Source organism: Colletotrichum destructivum, chromosome 7 (assembly GCF_034447905.1).
Source record: "Colletotrichum destructivum chromosome 7, complete sequence".
Taxonomy (NCBI): domain Eukaryota; kingdom Fungi; phylum Ascomycota; class Sordariomycetes; order Glomerellales; family Glomerellaceae; genus Colletotrichum; species Colletotrichum destructivum.
This window is the reverse complement of record NC_085902.1, coordinates 2,415,823-2,433,024: the sequence shown is the minus strand read 5'-3', so window position 1 is coordinate 2,433,024 and position 17,202 is coordinate 2,415,823. Positions and strand designations below refer to the sequence as shown.

The following is a 17,202-nucleotide window of genomic DNA, read 5'->3' as shown; positions in this document are numbered from 1 at the left end:
TTGTCGACCTTGGGCGTTCATTTGATGGACGACAAGGGTTGGCCGTCAGCCGCAAGATACCTACGATGTAGGTATAACAAGAGCATGGATGATGATGGGTGATGATGGATGGGCTCACTGCCTATCTGTACAGTACCTAGGTACGTTCGAGTATCGCAGTGTGGATCAGGCATACCAGGACAGGATTCCAGCTGTTAGACACCGGATGCCAGCTGTAATGACTTGGACGCATTGAGCAGCTGATTGCGTGCTGAAGGTGAAGCAATCGACTTGACGCATTAACGACAAGCAAGCAATCACCGGTGGACCAGGACTGCCGCAAATCGCCGTTTCGGCGTCCCTCGCCCGGAGCTCGTACCATCGTACACGATTGGAGGCCGAGGAAAATCAACTCATGGTGCATGGTCTCTGATTGCTGGCTTACCGCCGAACCGTGACAAGCCTTTGGACGCCTTGAGTGGTACAGTACAATAGGTGCACTGGTACAGAGGCCCCCACGTCGCAAATGGTAATCCAGTGGACAGGCACAGCTTGCGGCGTTCTCTGGGTTGGATTGTGAAATTGTCGAGGTTCGAGTCGATGTCGAGACGCGAAGAGTCGAGAATGAGCTTAGCAGGGATCAAGCCAGGTCTGGGCACCGCACCCATTACGAAGGCTACGGAGTAGTAGACAGTACAGAGTACTGAGTAGGCATCACAGGTACGACTAGATAAGGTAAGTACCGCCTCATGGAGCAGCAGCAACAGTACTCCTAGGAAGTAGTTTTCCTCACTTATTTGTGCCTCGCAGTTACGCAAGCCACTTGAGTCTTGACAAAGTGGAAGAACGAGTTAACCACAATGAGCTTCTGTGTGTGTGTGTGTGTGTGTGTGTGTGTGTGTGTGCGCATGCATGACGAACGGTCTAGAGCACGGTACTTGGTCGATACTTTTGGGGCAAGTCAGGGTAACGTTGAGGAGCCAGGTGGTTTCCTGTCTGCAGCCAGTGACCAGTGTTTGTGTCTATGATGTCTGGTGCCTGAGGAACTTGCAACTTTCTTTCTGCCTACTTACCTTACCTAGGTAGGTAGGTAGGTGCCTCTCTCTCCCTATCTCGACGACAGGCAGAGAAGACAGAGACACGCCAATCGATAACCCTTGCTCTTCCCCATCCCATCCCATCCCAACCCTCCCCTCCCCCCATGCCCACAGCTCAACCTGCGGATGCTTGTTAGGGGTACCGGGGCGGTGCGGTTGCGGATGCGCTGCCGCTCGCTGCAGGACCCAGACCCAAACCCAGTCCTAGTCCACTGTCATTGATTGTCTTGCTGCTGCTGCTGCTCCTACCCATACAACCCAACCACATTGGACCAGTGGACCTGGGCCAGCTGCGGTACACTACATCCATGTCATCCGCTGCCTCGTCTTGTCCTACCCGGTCTTGCTTCTGTCTACCTATCTCGCCTGACGTCTGTCTGTCTATCCCTCTCTCACTCTCACTCTCACTCTCACTCTCGCTTTCTCTTTCTCTGGCTCTCCATTCTCCCTTCCCATCCCATCCACCTTCTCCGCATCTCCTGTGTCACCCGGCAAATTCCCCAGACAACAATCCCTTTGTTTCGCCCGTTTCCTGTCCTCGCTTTACATCATCAGCATTAGACCATTGCGTCTTATCGACATACAGTAGCCCCCCCTCTCCCCAACCCCCTGCTCTCCTCTTCCTCTTCTCCTCCGCTTGCCGTCCCTTTCCCCTAATTTTTGCTGCCGGATCATTCTCTTTCTCGCTTTTTTCTCTTTTCGAGTCAGCTTATACCGTCTGATCTTTTCTGCCTCTGCGCCATCTTTAGTCTATGCCCCTCCCCCTGGTTTCCCCCTACTGCCCACGAACGTCAACCAACACGAGATATACACCGCCTGCTTCCCGCCCAAAGCACACTTGCCCCCGAAGCAGGTGACTCAATGACGGAAGGGTAATTATCAACCATCACGAGGCTCAACTCTTAAGAGCGGATGATAACAAGGCCGATAACCTCCGACTCGGCTGCCACAAGACGCCATACTCTGTATATCCAGCTCCCTCTGTTCTTCCAAGTCTTCTCCCCGAATCCCACAATCAGTCGCGCATTCCGGAGCGACTTGTCTGGACTACTGCTGTTGGGCTTGCGCAAAAGGTCCCCTTCTCCAGACTACACCCATCCGAGGCAACCAGAAGCCATGGTCGAAGCCACCGCCTAGCTCCTCCATTTTTCGCACTGCAGCCCTGCCTCTCTGCCTGCTAACCAAACGCAACGCCCTTGGCCTGCTTGTGCGCCATCGCTATCGAAGCTCCGTTCCCCGCCCGCCCGTCCGCCCGCCCGCCCGCCTGCCTGCATCGTCTCCACGCTGACGCTGCCCTGCCCGCCGTTACCTGCCTCGCAGTGCCTATTTCCACAAAGTGTCCCCGCTGCTGGCCTCTGCGCCGTATCGAGCCTCACTCTCCCTCCGCCATACCGAGCCACCCTCCGCGGCCAAACGTTGCTGAATCGAGAGACATCGACGTCTTGGGTCACCCATTCCTGTTGTCATGAAGGATGGATGAGCAGGTTCGGTGCCACCCCGACGTCGACATCGCGAATCCCCTCCCGCATCCTGCCTAGAGCCTCCTCTTCTTCTGCGAACCTGCACCGCACCGCAATCCTATCCCACTCGCCGCGGCGCCCACGAAAACAGGTCCTCGAAGTCTGTTCTCTTGTCCCTGGGACTGGTTGCAATCCCGAGACAAGATGCATCAACAAGCTCGACCCGCCCCACGGGTCTCCTCCCCCGCTTCCGCCCCCCAAACGAATCCCGCGCGGACGAACAATCCGAGGGAAGGCATCCTTGGTGCTCGTGATAGAGCTAGCTCCGGAGCTTCTGGTCGCGACTCTGTTGCACCATCACCCACTGCCGAAACGCCACCGGGCGCGGTGTCCGCCGATGCCGTCAAAAAGCTGGATCAGATAATCCAGGTAGGTTGAGGGAGAACTTGCGGAGCGCTTCAGTCAAGCATGTGGGCTAACTCTGCCCAGAATTTCCATACCAAGGCCGCATCGCTAGTTCTACAATCTCGTATGAAACTGAAGCCCATATACACAACTCGTGGATCCGGCAACAAGAAGCTGAATAAGTGGGTGAGTGCCGGCCTTAGCCGCCTCTGCTCTGCCATTCGCGCTCCCCTACTGATCTTCTGTCTGCCTATAGTTTCAAATTGAGACGGAAGAGTTCGATGACTTCAAAGAGGAACTTCGCATTTGGCGAAACTGCGGTAGCTTCGAGAACAAGCCCTTACCCCTCATCATTGAAACGTATCTCGACACCTCCCGCCTGACCCCGAGCCAGAGCTTGGTCATCGTCGACGAAAATGGAAAGAGGTGGGACGTGATGGAAGCTCTCAACTCGTCTGATTTGAGCGATGACGGGCGCCCGGTGCCCTCGAAAAGAAATACGGAGGTGGTTCTGGAGAGGTGGCGCATCGAGTTGAAGACAATACCCACTACAGACCTGGACGATTTTGGCCCAACGTTGCCGACCATCTACAAAAAGAGCATTGTCTTCTTTCGGTCACTCTTTGTTGCGACAAGGATCCTTCCCGGCTGGAAGTTCTCTCAGACCTCTTTGACGAAAGGCGTCCACCCATCTTTGGAACCCCGGTGCCGTATCCGGACCGGCGAGCCAGACACTGGCGGCCTCGACCGGCTAAGGCATCCGTTGTACGACGGTCGGCCGGATGTTGTGACCGACTACGTTTTTGGCGACTTGGAGGTGCCCGTCGGCCGCTTTTATGCATCTGTGACCTACAGAAATGAATGCAACTTCCGGGTGGATGATTCAGAGGCGCTCCTGAGTTCGCGATTCATGGGCGTCGACGAGAACTTCTTCAAACCATCGCTGCCTCAACGGCGGGAGAGCACCCGAAGGAATGACCCTGAGGTAGGGTCTCTTCCGTCTCATAGACGGAGCCGGAATTTGTCGGACATTCACCAGACATACGGCAGTCTTTCAACATTTCACGGCGATGGCCCCTTGGGTACCAGTCCTATATCTGCCCTTAAAGCCGTGAGACCCCCCGGTTCCGACACAAGCTCGCCACCGTCATCCGTACCAACAGGTAACGTACCGAACCCGCCGAGCTCCCTGCCTGTTGCCGGCCTCGCATCGAGACCGTCTATGAAGGGCTTCGGTAGCACTGGCCGCCGGCCGTCCGTCTCGTTTCAACCCTTCAAAGCTGGTTCCCTGTCCGGTTCACCCGTTCCACGGATGTTGGATTCCGAATCCCCTGCATCCCCCGTCTCCCGCGCCGCGGCTCTCAACGCCCTCACGCAGCCTCGCAACCGCACATCTCTGACAGCAGGGATGCCTGCTTCTCTCCGAGGCGGTCCCCCGCCCGCCGAGACAGCCGTGGTAGGTTCGCCGCGGCCATCCTCCACCAGCCGCTACAGTAGCAGCTTCACACATCGCAAGGGACGGCTGTCGTTTGGTGGCGCCAGCAAGGCCGGCGATGACGAACAGGGCAGCAGCGGACGACAGAGCCTTTCCTCCTCGTCTGTGGCTCAGCCTGGTTCGGGTCTCCTGGCCGAAGCGGGTGGAGGAGGCAGTTCGGGGTCTCTGCAAACCGACGATGACCAGATTTCCGACTTCCTGAAGGCTCTCGATAGCAAGAAGACGCTCAAGAGCTTTGAGTCCGGCAAAAGGGGTGAGGGAGCGACGAACCGGACGGTTGCTCAGCTTTCGAGATTCCATCTTATGAAGGAATCGAACAATGCCCTGACCGACTCCATGACTTCGTCGATGCAGATGCAGCGCTCATCGAGCTCATCTAGCCGACAACTCTCGAACGTCCCCAGTATGGCTGCGCCAGCGTCCGTGTCAGTATCCTCTTCGCCAGGCAAGCCTTTGTCTCCCCATACCCCTCACACGCCTGCCGTGCCTTCTCGCCTAAGCGAAAACTCCATCATCAACTACAACACAAGTCAACCTCGGAGCGAGCGAACAAACCCGAGTGCGGAAAACACCCAGCTCCCCAGGGAAGACACCATTACCCAGGATGGGACTACAGCTATCGACATTCCCATCTCGCCCAGAATTGGCACACATCCGCGACGATCCAGCTCGGTGGCTCAACAGAATCGCGCCATGGTGGACGACGACGACGGCGACCTCGCCTTTGCTGCGAATCGCAGCATCAGCTTGGGCGCGGAAGACCGCGAGCCCCCCACGCTTAGTATGCTGTTGGGTAGACAAGCTGAAGCTGAGTCGTCGGCTCGCCGGTCTGGCACATCGCTGCAACCCGTGTCGGACGTACCGTCCTCGGGCTCGGCGGACATGATGAGACAGGGTTCATCGGAAGGCTCTAAGCCTCCCGGTGGCTTGATGGCTGTTGCCCCTTCCAGTTCACCCTTTGGCAGACGCCGGTATGCCGGCATGCCATCGTCGGGTGGACGGGGTCAGACCCCGCCTCAGTCATCAAGGGGCAGTTTCACAGGCTCCAGCGGCCGTTATGGACGTGGTGAACATGACCTGATGGACGAGGAGCCCCTTCTCTTTGACATGTCAGAGATGGACGCGCAGTCGCGGAGAAGCCTGGAGGAGGGACGAGGCGGCGGTAATGTCGGGTCTGGGTCGGGAAGTCGCGCCGACTTTGAGCCTCGTGGCATTAGCCGACGAGGCTGGTGAGCGGAGAGTGGAATGCAATGATGGCCTTCGCGAACGACATGATAAAGGGGGCCAATAAGACCAAGAGTCATACATTTTCATTATTTATTTTCCCATGTGGTATTATGAGATCACGCTGAAGAGGCGCGCATTTGGTCCAGAAGCCCCCAATGACCCGAAGCACAAGAGTTTACGAGGAGAGAAGAAAAACCTGCCCCGAGAATCGATTTGCTTCCCATTACACAAGAATATACATCATGGAAGTTTGGCGGGATAGGGGTTCGCGGCGTTGGATTGGCATGGGAATGAGAAGACTTGGTTTTGTTTTTACCATAGCCGGCAAAGAAGGCTGGGGGCTGACACTACGGCTAGGCAGGTACGATAGAGAATGCATAAAGAACTGTCATGTACACAGCACCAGAGTAGTCCAACACGGTGAACCACGTGTTTGTTAATGTGATATGTGAAGGAAGGCAATGTTTAGTAGTCCAATGCAGTGGATTTGGTCTGAACACAGTAAAGCGTGGGAAATGTCGTAATGAGCTGCCAGATGTTGACGTAGACAAGAGAATGAAGCACATGGATGAAGAAGATTTTAATACGACGATACAACAAGCTCTCTACTCGAGTTGCAGTCATGTTGGGCTGCAAAGTAGCACGCCCACGCAGTTGGTTACGCACGCCTCTTGGAGGTTCGGTGTGAGGAGATGCTTTGCGTGTAATGAAATCCACCAAGTGTGGCGGTGCGTAATAAGATTGGGGGGAAAGTCCGCGTAATTCGTGGGCGAAACGGGCTCAGCCCCCTGCCCCCTTAGCGGGTTGACGATGACGACGGGGGGTTCTTCTCTCTCGGATTCCATAGCGCGCGTTCTGGGTTAAAGGTGGAGGAGCAAGCAAGTCTCTCCTCACTCAAAAGGCGTGGGAAGAAACTTGTGGCGTCCAGCCCAACCCCCGCCCCTCATCATAGATATTGGTATCTGGGTATCAAGCTAGTCACCAAGGGCCTGGAGGTACCTACTTAGCTAGGAGTCAAGTGCCCCCCCCCCCCTTAATCCACCTTCATAGGTATCCATCGCCGTCATGTCTGTCACCCACTCACTGCCTCAATGCGGATACCTGTACACGCTGCCTCATGGGCATTCAACTCGACCTTGCCAGGCGTGCCTTACGTACCCATGACTGACTGGAGTAAACCCAGGTGGCCTTGTCCTGCACCGTCCCTTTCGTTTACCTACCTACCTAGGCTCAGCCTACCTCCCCAGTTACCTACCTACCTACCTACTTACCGGTTTTCTTAGCTTACATACCTACCTACTCCAAGGACCGACCGGCCTACATCCACCACCTTCGCTCTGTCCCAGCACTTCCACCTTCCCATAAACGCACACGCACACGCATACGCACGCATCCCACCACTCGTTGCGGCAACACCTTTGCATTCACGCACGACTGCCATTTCTTGTCGAGTCGCCCAACTTTCTAGCTTCACCACAACTCACAACAACAACAAAAAGTCGACATAATATACCTAAGCGATCGACCGAGGCTCGCCTTCTTCCTCGGCTAACGGTCAACGTAGAGCATCCGCAGCCGCTCGCAGCATCTGCCCAACATGTTCCGAGCTGCCGCAGCTGGTCCCTTTGATGAGGGCGTCGGTACGTCGGCTGAGGCCCAATACATCACTTTTGTCTGAGTCCCGAGAGAGCCTTGCTAACGGATGTGTCTTGCGTCATCCAGCCAAGGCCACCGACGAGAATTTGACCTCGGAAGACTGGGGAGCTATCATCGAGGTCTGCGATCGCGTAGGCAGCGACCAGAATGGGCCCAAGGATGTTGTCCAGGCCATGATCAAGCGTCTTGCGCACCGCAACGCCAATGTGCAGCTCTACACACTCGAGGTGAGTTGGGTTACCTGCCATGCGTCCCGCCCGCCGCTGGCACCATGCAAAGTGTACCGAACCCTCGCTGACCTCATGGCCCTCCCTCGCACAGCTCGCAAACGCCCTCAGCCAGAACTGCGGCAAGAACATGCACCGTGAGCTCTCCAGCCGGGCCTTCACCGATGCCATGTTGAAACTCGCAAACGACCGCAACACCCACAACCAGGTCAAGGCCAAGATCCTCGAGCGCATGAAGGAGTGGTCCGACATGTTCAGCAAAGACCCCGACCTCGGCATCATGTACGACGCATATTTCCGGCTGAAGCAGAGCAACCCGACCCTGCAGGCTCCCTCGGCGCCCCAGAAGACGGGCCTGACGGAGGTGGATCGTCAGAAGGAGGACGATGAGCTGCAGATGGCGTTGAAGTTGTCGTTGCAAGAAGAGGAGAGGAAGAAGGCACCTGCTGCGTCCAACGCTGCCGCTTCGTCATCTCCCGCTGCCCCAGGTTCGTCGGCGCAAGCTGCCCAGCCGCAGGTTCAATCAACACCCGTGCCCGCAGGGACGACAGCTGCTACAGTATCGAGGGTGCGAGCACTGTATGACTTCGTCCCCACGGAACCAGGCGAGTTGGAGTTCAAAAAGGGCGATGTCATTGCCGTTCTCGAGTCCGTCTACAAGGATTGGTGGCGCGGCTCGCTCAAGGGAAAGACGGGCATTTTCCCCCTCAACTACGTCGAGAAGCTCACGGATCCGACCCCGGACGAGTTGGCGCGCGAGGCCCAGATGGAGGCCGAGGTGTTTGCGGAGATCAAAAACGTCGAGAAGCTCCTCACGTTGTTGAGCACGTCAAACCCGGCGCCGAGAGAGGAGGATAACGAAGAGATCTCGGTAAGATGAGGCGTGCAAGGTTCTTCACCGGCATCGTACTAACAGTCTGGCCACGCAGAAACTTTACCACCAGACGCTAGCCATCAGACCCAAGCTGATCAAACTCATTGAGAAGTACTCGCAGAAAAAGGGTAGGTTGCCATGAATCATACTTCGTTGGAAACTTGTTACTAAAAAAGATGCAGATGACTTCACGCAGTTGAACGAAAAGTTTATCAAGGCTCGCCGCGACTATGAGTCTCTGCTGGAATCCTCCATGTCGCACCCTCCTCAGCCTAGCTACCACCAATACGCGACGAGACCGGGCCCTGGCGGATACTCGGGCGGACCGGGAGCAGGCTATCCTCCTCAGGGTCCTCCTCAGGGACTTCCCCAGCAGCAACAGCAGCCACCGCAGGAGCAGAGATACTACACTCCTGCACCCCAAGGTGAATTACCTTGATTGCCCTCGTCAAGTGTATCGGGTTTAACTAGTTTTGTACATAGACCAACCGCAATACCCCCAGTCCACACCGTCGCCGAATTTCCAGCGTCCCGCCCAGGCCACGCCTGCTCCGTTTTACGTAGCTGGTGCAGAGGTCCCATCGGCAGGCATCGCGCCTCACAACCAGCCGCATCAGCATCCCCCGCGTGACCAACGACATGCGTCCACCGGAAAAGCCCAGGTGCCGCCGATCAACACCTCGCCTACGCCGCCAGTCAACGCGTATTCTGCCTACACTGTGCCTCCAAATCAGAGACCTCAGAGCACCTATGGCGCCCAGGAGCTGGCGACTTCAGTCTACGACTCGCCCATTGCTAGTCACAACCCAAACTCTGCCGCGACGTACACATCATCTGTCTACTCCCAAGATGACTCGTATAACACCAGCAGCCCTATCGTAGGCACCTCGACCGTGCCTGCGCCATCTTCTTTCCAACCGTCAGCACCGCCAGCCGGACAACCCTCTCAACCAACCCATCAACCACAGTACCATAGCTACCAGCCACCGGGGGCACAAAGTCAGGACAACTACAACAACGCCCCGACTCAGGCGCCGCCCCCTGTGCCAACTGGGGCAGCTCCAGCTCCGCCCATATCTGGTCCCGGACGGCCTGAAGTCTTGACGCCGCCTCCTCTGCAGCCGGGCGGCGCTTCGTATGACTCGCGACAGGGTCTGCCTAGCCAGAGCCCATCGCAACCGCAGTACCGGGCTTACGTGCCGCCAGGCCCTTCCACTGACGGGCCGAGTGCACCGCCAGCGGCGGACTACTATCGACAGAGCGGCGTGTACTAGATGGCGACGCAATGACCGGAGAGCGACTGAACACCTCAACCCCCGATCGAGGACCTGTCTTCGTCATGGTCAACAGTAACCCACTGGAAAACATTAGGTGTCGACGGGCCAAGTTCAAGTCGTGACCTGGCGTTGGTAAACGGCCAAGGGGACGTTGGGTAGAAGGGAGGCTATCTGATTGATTGGTAACAAACATTCATTTCCGGATGCTAGCGGGATCGTTTACTTTTTTCTTCATTCATCCTTCCTTGGGGACATTTAGCACATTCGCCTTCGCTTTACCCCTTGCAGTCTTGTATTGTGTAGTTGCTAGCCTGACGCGCACTCTGAAGATCTTCATACCCAATATGAATAGGCAGACAAACTCGGTTTGTTGGTCGGGGGCGGCGCACTCCGTGACAGAAGGAAGCCAATGTTGGGGAGGTTATATAATATACCGAAATAGTATCATGCATTTCATTACATTGGGATGCGAATGAAACACTGTCGCCACCGCCGATTGATTGTCACCTTACATTTGCATATGGGATGTGGGCAGTTGCAACAAACAGTTTTTAATGGTGAATAGGTAGGTAACTTCTGGAACCCCTCGTTTCTTCACACTCATTCCATAAAAACAAAACAAAACGCCCTTTGCCATGACGCCACAGTGTCACGTCTTCATGCCAAAGGTTTTGAGACGGAGACCGGCGTGCTCATGTATCACAACTCCTAAAGACTGCTGCCTCCTAAGCCTCATCGAATGAAGAACTTGCTCAAAAATAATCAAGTGCCCCGTATCGGCAGGTTATTAATCATTCACCATCTCCGACCAAACATCTCATGCTCTGTCCTCTTGGGCGCCTTTTTAGCCTTGCCGACTAGCAAGCTGGTCTCGGGGGAGCCCTGCCTGCTGGGCCTGGCGGAGGTGGTGCGGGAAGACGGCTCGACGTAGCTTTCATCGCCACGGGGGCCCGCGCCGGGTGCGTCGCGGCGAAACAGGTCCATGATCTCCTTAAAGCCGAGCTTGAAAGCGTCCTTTTTCATGCCGCCCTCGATGGCCGTTTCGGCGAGCAGGCGCTTCTTCTCCTGCAAAGCGAGAATCCGCTCCTCGACCGTCTTTTCGACAGTGAGCTTGTACACGATGACATCGACGGTTTGAGTAAGACGATGGACTCGGTCGATGGCTTGTTCTTCGACGAACTAGAGTCCTGTCAGTCTGATGCCGTGACGGACAGAAAGAGAACAACCTGGGGGACTTACGGGATTCCAGAAGGGCTCCAGGATGATGACGCGAGTGGCTGCCGTCAAATTCAGCCCCAGGCTGCCGCACTTGAGACTGCACAACAAGATGCGCGTGTTATTGTCGTTACGGAGACGGTGCAGACTGGCCTCGCGCTCGTCGTTTTTCATGCTGCCGTCGTACCGAGTGAACTTGAAGCCCTCCTTGCGGAAGAAGGGCTCAATAAGATCCATCATGGAAGTAAACTGTGAGAAGACGATAAACTTGTGTTGTTCAACCTCCTTGTGCAAGATCTGCATCATCTGTCGGATCTTGGCAGAGGCTAAGATCTGAGATACCTGGCCATTGGGGTTGTAGTTCGTGTCGTCATCAGAGTAGAGCTCCGACTCATCCACGCCAGTGTCTCCTTCCGATCCGGTTTCGGTTTCAGATTCAGTACGAGACGACTGCGATGATTTGAGCCTTTTCTCCTTGACTTGCGATGCTATCGCTGCTATTGAAAGCAGGCTATCATCCGAGGCGTAGCTCCCTTCCACGTCCTTCTCATGCTTGGTGTCGTCGTCTTTGACAATGAAGCTGTCAAGCTGGCTGCCGTCTTCCTCGTCCTCAGAATCGTGCTGCGAGTCGTCGGGCCCGATCCAGTCACCACCACCTTCTGCGTTCTCATCCTCTTCGCCACCGGCCTTACCCAACCGCAGTTGATCACGCTGGTCCTCGGGTACGAGCCAGCTGCCGTCTGCTTCTTCGTCGTCGCTGTCGACAACAACATTCCTGTTTCTCGGCCTGCGTGCTTTGGGTTTGTATGGGGTCTCATCCTCAGCTTCGGCTGGCACAGCCCTCTTAGCAACTTGCTTGAAATTATCCTTCTTGTGCTTAGGCTTCTTCCTCTTTGGCGTCTCATGCTTCTTGAAGTAAGCCAGATCATCATAGCACTCCTGGCAGGTGTCTCTGTCGTTGCCAGCGACGTCCTTGGGAAGGTTGCGTCCGCAGATACCGCACGTCCTGGTGACAAGGCCCATCCCGCCGAACATGTCGGCGAGAGAGTCGACATCAGCTAACGAGTTTTTACTGGATGTGTCTGTTGACAACGCGTCCTTATCCTTGTCAATTTTACCCTCAAGCAGCTTTGGGTGATTGCAAGCTTGCCTGAGGCGCAGAAGAAGGACCAAGGCATTAGCGTAGTCGACCTTCCCTTTGAGCATTCTCTCGATGCTCTCATCAGCTCGGGTTTCCAATCTGTCATAGAAGCGACGCTCGGCGGGGGAGAAGGTAGTAGCCACAGTGACAACCTTGCGTTCGGTGACCTTGAAGCCCATACTTGACTTCTCTCCCTCCTTCGTTGGCTTGCCACCAGGGTTCAGGGCTCCCTCCTCCTTGAGAATGTCCTTGGTCCGACGCTTCATGAAACATCGTAGGAGACTGTGAAGGCGGCGAATAGCAACATGTCCCTTGCCGTTCTTCAGGGGCTTCTCGATCTGCTCCTTCCACTCCTTGAGATCATCGTAAGGCTTAATCCGCAAAAACTTGATGAGGGACTGCAACTCCTCCAGGTTGTTTTGCATCGGCGTTCCTGACAAACACCACCGGTACTCAGATCGCAGTGCGTAGCAGGCTTTGGTCGACTTTGCGTTCCGATTCTTGATGGTGTGTGCTTCGTCGAGTACGACTCGCCACCAATGGAGGCCAAAACATCCTGCTTTGACGCCATTTTCGTCTTCGGACGAGTGGCCCCATTCAGAGACCAAGACTTGGTATGTGGTGACAACTACATCGTAGGCGGCCAGGTCCTTGAATCGCTTGGTGCGTTGGGGCCCATGGTGAACGCAGACATTGAGCCCATGCGTCTTGGCCACCTTTTCCTTGATCTCAGACTCCCATTGCCTGATCAAAGCTAGGGGCGCAACCACCAGTGTTGTCTTTTCAATGCCCTCAAAATGCTTCTTGAACCCCTTTTCGCCCTTGGCGGGTTTCTGGTTGGTGAGAATTAGAGAGATGGTTTGGAGGGTCTTGCCTAGACCCATGTCGTCTGCCAATATACCGCCCTTGGGAACCTTGCCTCTCTTGACCGGACCGAGCTCACGGCCTCGCATCCATTCAACACCTTCAACTTGATGTGGTAGGAGCTTCACCTTGAGACCCTCCATACTGCCGTCGTTAACAGCCTCCGCGGTTTCCCTATTGTGGGCTTCCTCTTCGTCTGACTCCATTCCCCCTTCCAATAGAGCCTTCAGGTCAGCCGAAGCTTTTGCCGGGTCGGTATAGAACTCGGTTTCTCCAAACTTGCCGGGAGGTCTGTATGTGGAGGGGTTGGCGTCGGGGCCGATGGAGCTATACAAAGTGCGAGGGTCCGGTTTCTTGTCTTGATATAGGGGAACAGATGGCACGGCCACATTCTGAACTCTGTGATGCTCCGGCCGAGATCTTCGTTCGTTGAAGATACCTGTAGCCTTCTGCTTAAGAGACGACAAGATCTTGGTCGGATGGCCGAAAACCGGCTGGTGTGAGGACGGGTGAAAATGATCGTGACGCTTGGTATCCGAAAAGAAAGATTCCAGAGCATCGGAAGGCAGTATCGATTTGTCTTGTGAACTCGTGTCACTGCCCCTAGGGCCTGGTCGAAGCGGTTGCTTGAAGTCGTCCCGGGTTATCTCTACCAAGTCAGGGCTGGTTAATTGTTGGGCCGGCTGACTACGTCGCGCAGACATATTTGGGACCGCTGCAGGTGGCTTGGAGTTTGGCGTTGTTGATACATGCAGTGTGTCGAATCTGGCTGTGAGGGCATCGGGGTCGAAGGAAGACAAATCCCGGAATTCAGGCCGCGATGGTCCGCGAGGGACACCATGAAGCTCCTTGGTAGGGGTACCTGTCTTTGGCAGTTCGCGCCCAGCCGAGAACTGCGATTCTTCATTCGGGTTGATCGAGCGCAACGGGCCCTTCACGGGGCTCCGTTGATTGACCATGACTGTGTAAATGTCGCTGTGACAGGTCTTCGTAGGGACTGTCGGGTAGCAATAGCTGCTTGCGCAGTGACTTGGAGTAGTCGAGACGTGGGTCGGAGGATGTCGCCTGTTCTGCCTTTCTTTCTTTCCCTTCCCCCTTCTGTGGCGGGATCGCGAAGTCGGCGCCTGATCTTCTGATAAGTTGTGCTGGAAGGGTTAGATAGTGTTGACCCTTGTTGAAGGGGGGGTTAAAAAATAAAATAAAAGCAAATGTGGGCTGTACTAACTCGGTCAAAGTCACTCTCACTTATGAGGGAGATCAATATAGTGCCAGGAAACTTGAATTTTGTTGATTGAACAGTCCTACTCAGGGCAGAATCGTGGGAAAGCTCAAGACGAGCAAAGTGGTAAAAGTCGCGATAGTTCGGGGATTGTGCTACATTGGGATTGATAAATGCAAGTTTGTTTGTACCGTTCACCAATGACATAACTCTCCCCAGCAACCGGCAGGCAACCAACCAATCAGCCCGAAGCCACGGGGAAGGTGTTAGGCACTTAGAGATAAATGCTTGGCCTTACCTAAGCTTGTGTACAGTGCAAAATGTTTCTCCGCACTTTAGGTACTGTCCTCATTTTGACCGAGCCCCCCTATGCTTGCTAGGTTACATGTCAGCAACTTCAAATGGCGCACATCGCAACTTGTTCGATTGCTATGGGGTCACTCGTGTCTTTTTTCTACGAATTTTATCAATTAGATGGGGTATCAGTGTATGGATCGAAACCAACACGCTGCTTCGCTTCCGTCCTCGCCCTCAACCGCTCTTCCCCTGTCAGTCCTGTTGTTGATGACTCCTCCAAGAAGAAGTTCAGTATATGGTCATGCATGGTCAGGTGCGGTGCCTGCTGAAACTCTTGTAGAATTGTCAGCCTGATCAACATTTCCATGAGGGAAAGAGATGTGACGACGGCGCCAAATGGCGATCTCGCAACAAACGATTCTGTGCTGTCCTTAGAGTGATTCGTCAGTTGCTGAGAGAGTGACTGCATCGACGCGGCCGGCCCTGTATTTTTGGCGGAGGGCGAAGACTGCAGTGACAGGTCCCGAATCTGTGTCATGAGTCTTGTATCTAGGGATGTTCTTGGACGGCGGGGGTCTGTTCTAGGAGAAGCATTTGCTAACGATGGCGTTGAGCTCACGGGCAACCTATGCACCTCCTCTCCAAGATCTTCGTCCTCAGTCTCACTGCTCTCTAAATCGTCATCGCCTTCGAAAACTTCCACGGCAATCCATTCAGGGTCCAAGTGGCTAGGAAACCCCCTGCGGGTTGGTTTTGTGGGCATTTCCTCCAGAATGTCCAGTGCCGTGCTCTCGTCTCGGAGTTGTCGGTCGATATCTTCCTGCTCGTCTAGCACTTCATCGTTTCCGGGCTCAGAAGTCGCAATCGACTCTGTTTCTTCGTTGCAGTCCATCATTTCTTCTTGGACCTTCAACGGTGGCTTCGCAAGAAGGTCTCGTTTTAGCAATAGGACGGGGTTATTGTCCGTTCCTCCGTCGCCAATGTTGAGGATTCGGCCGGTATCGGCGTAGAACATCTTGGATATCTGATGAACTGGAATAGACTCGCGGATGCCCGCGCGTCTGATATCGTCATATGGGCCAGCCTCGGCATCCAAGTCGTCATGGGCACGGCCATCGTCCAAATCCTCAATGATTTCGAGGTGATAGGCGTACTCATTGCGCGGGCCCATACCATGAGCTGTCGACTTGTAGAACTGGGACTCGGTGAAGCTGCTGGGTCCAGTTCCCGACGGTCGAAACCCCTTGTTGGGATCGAACACGTGATCTATCGGGGTGCGACATAAGCGCACCCTGGCTTTGTGAATGACCTCTTGCCACAAGGGTTTGCGCTCCCCCTCTTCAAGACCGTAGGGCGCCGGTGCCTCCCCTAGAGGATTCTTTTGCGGCGTGTGCTGGGGTTGAGGATGTTGTCCTTGATGTCCGGTTTGCGTAGCGATGGTCGTTGAGGCGTGACCTAGGAACAGCATGTAGACGGACAATGTGAAGACGGGGCCGATCTGCACCGGGCGAGAAGGATCGACGGCAAACTGGCTGTCCCCGTATGTAAGGAAGGTACCCGCTTGCAAAAACCGTGACGGTGATACGCTCGGAGACATGGCAGAACTTAGGCTCTCCCCTGATGCGGATATGGCCATGTGCAAAAGGGGAATGTCGTTGTCCAGCTGGGCTAGGAGGTCTTTCATATCTTCGATGATTGCACCAAGTTCCTCAAGGTACCGTTCAGAATCAAGACTGCGTCGTGGCGACTCGTTGCATGCCTCGCCCGCCTGGGCTGCCTGCTCTACGCGGCGTCCGAGAGCCACTATGTTCCGCCGAAGGCTCTTGGCCAGAGGTAAAGCCGATTCCAAAAAGGCATTGCCTCTGCCGGACCTAAGTAGCGGTTAGCAAACGGTACCAATCCGTGTCGAAGGGATGGTAAATGTACTTGAACTCTATAAGATCTATCGCAGGAGATACGATCTGCAAGTTGAGTTAGCGCAGGAAAACAAGGTGCTAAGGATCTGACATCTTACCTTGATCTTGCTATCCAGCCTCTTCTGGAGCCGCTTGATATCCGACCGCACAGCCCTGTCATCGACAGTCTTCATGAGGCGCGAACATTGGGAAAAGGCATAGGTCGAGGTCAAGGCAATGCCGGACCTAATGGCCATATTCATTGCCTGGGCTCCCAGTCTAGCAAGTAAGGCATCCATGATTGTTCAGTCCTCATTCTGGTATTGATGAAGGTCGACCGTGAGTAGAGTTCTTCGCCAGCAAAGAGGCGAGGCCGTTTGCGTGCTCGTATCCCGAGGAGAAGAGTAGACAAAGAAGAGGACCCTCCTGGCTACCCTTGCAGCTGGCTCTGATGGGGCTGTCTTTTGACCGGGATACCTCAGGCAGGTTGCCAGAGGTGAACCCAGACGGTGACGGGTCGTTGGCCCTAGCAAGGCACAGAAGCCGCTCGCCCTCCTCCACTACAGATTGCAATACTGGAGTGGGAGCCCAGCCTGCCGATTGCCTACCTCCCTACCTTAGGTAAGGTATGTAGTCGCAGGTGCCCGACTTGGTGGAGGGGAGGAAGGGCGGGTCGGTTGGTCCATCATTCACAGTGCGAAAGCGGTAGTCAGCCCAGTCCCGCGCTTCTCACGTGCACCCGCCAATGTGCTCTCTCCATTTGGGCACGCAAAATTACCCCTCAATTGGCCAGGCTAACTCATGTGGACAGTGCGACGTCAGCGTCGAAGCACCATGGTAGGAAGCGAACAACCCCGCCGAGCAGTGGGGCACG

The 17,202-nt window shown here is 55.2% G+C and overlaps 4 protein-coding genes across 4 annotated transcripts; 2 read left to right on the top strand and 2 right to left on the bottom strand.

Moving 5' to 3' along the window:
- Positions 1-1,401: 1,401 nt before the first annotated feature.
- CDEST_11284 (Putative HORMA domain superfamily protein) lies at positions 1,402-6,055 on the top strand. Its single transcript, XM_062927440.1, has 3 exons — positions 1,402-2,965; positions 3,026-3,127; positions 3,198-6,055. Exons 1-3 carry the CDS (start codon positions 2,741-2,743, stop codon positions 5,667-5,669), a joined length of 2,799 nt encoding a protein of 932 aa, XP_062783491.1. The 5' UTR covers positions 1,402-2,740; the 3' UTR covers positions 5,670-6,055.
- Positions 6,056-6,729: 674 nt separating this feature from the next.
- Positions 6,730-10,132, top strand: CDEST_11283 (Putative SH3 domain, VHS domain, ubiquitin interacting, GAT domain, SH3-like domain superfamily). Its single transcript, XM_062927439.1, has 6 exons — positions 6,730-7,303; positions 7,386-7,546; positions 7,641-8,417; positions 8,476-8,548; positions 8,603-8,845; positions 8,904-10,132. The coding sequence occupies exons 1-6, from the start codon at positions 7,261-7,263 to the stop codon at positions 9,692-9,694; spliced, it is 2,088 nt and encodes a 695-aa protein (XP_062783490.1). The 5' UTR covers positions 6,730-7,260; the 3' UTR covers positions 9,695-10,132.
- Positions 10,133-10,492: 360 nt separating this feature from the next.
- Positions 10,493-13,876, bottom strand: CDEST_11282 (Putative helicase, P-loop containing nucleoside triphosphate hydrolase, SNF2-like domain superfamily; the record flags this gene model as incomplete). Its single annotated transcript, XM_062927438.1, has 2 exons — positions 10,493-10,876; positions 10,937-13,876. 2 exons carry the CDS (start codon positions 13,874-13,876, stop codon positions 10,493-10,495), a joined length of 3,324 nt encoding a protein of 1,107 aa, XP_062783489.1.
- Positions 13,877-14,569: 693 nt separating this feature from the next.
- CDEST_11281 (uncharacterized protein) lies at positions 14,570-16,986 on the bottom strand. The gene is made up of 3 exons (XM_062927437.1): positions 16,448-16,986; positions 16,360-16,394; positions 14,570-16,304 (listed from the first exon to the last, which is right to left on the bottom strand). Exons 1-3 carry the CDS (start codon positions 16,625-16,627, stop codon positions 14,603-14,605), a joined length of 1,917 nt encoding a protein of 638 aa, XP_062783488.1. The 5' UTR covers positions 16,628-16,986; the 3' UTR covers positions 14,570-14,602.
- Between the last annotated feature and the right edge of the window lie 216 nt (positions 16,987-17,202).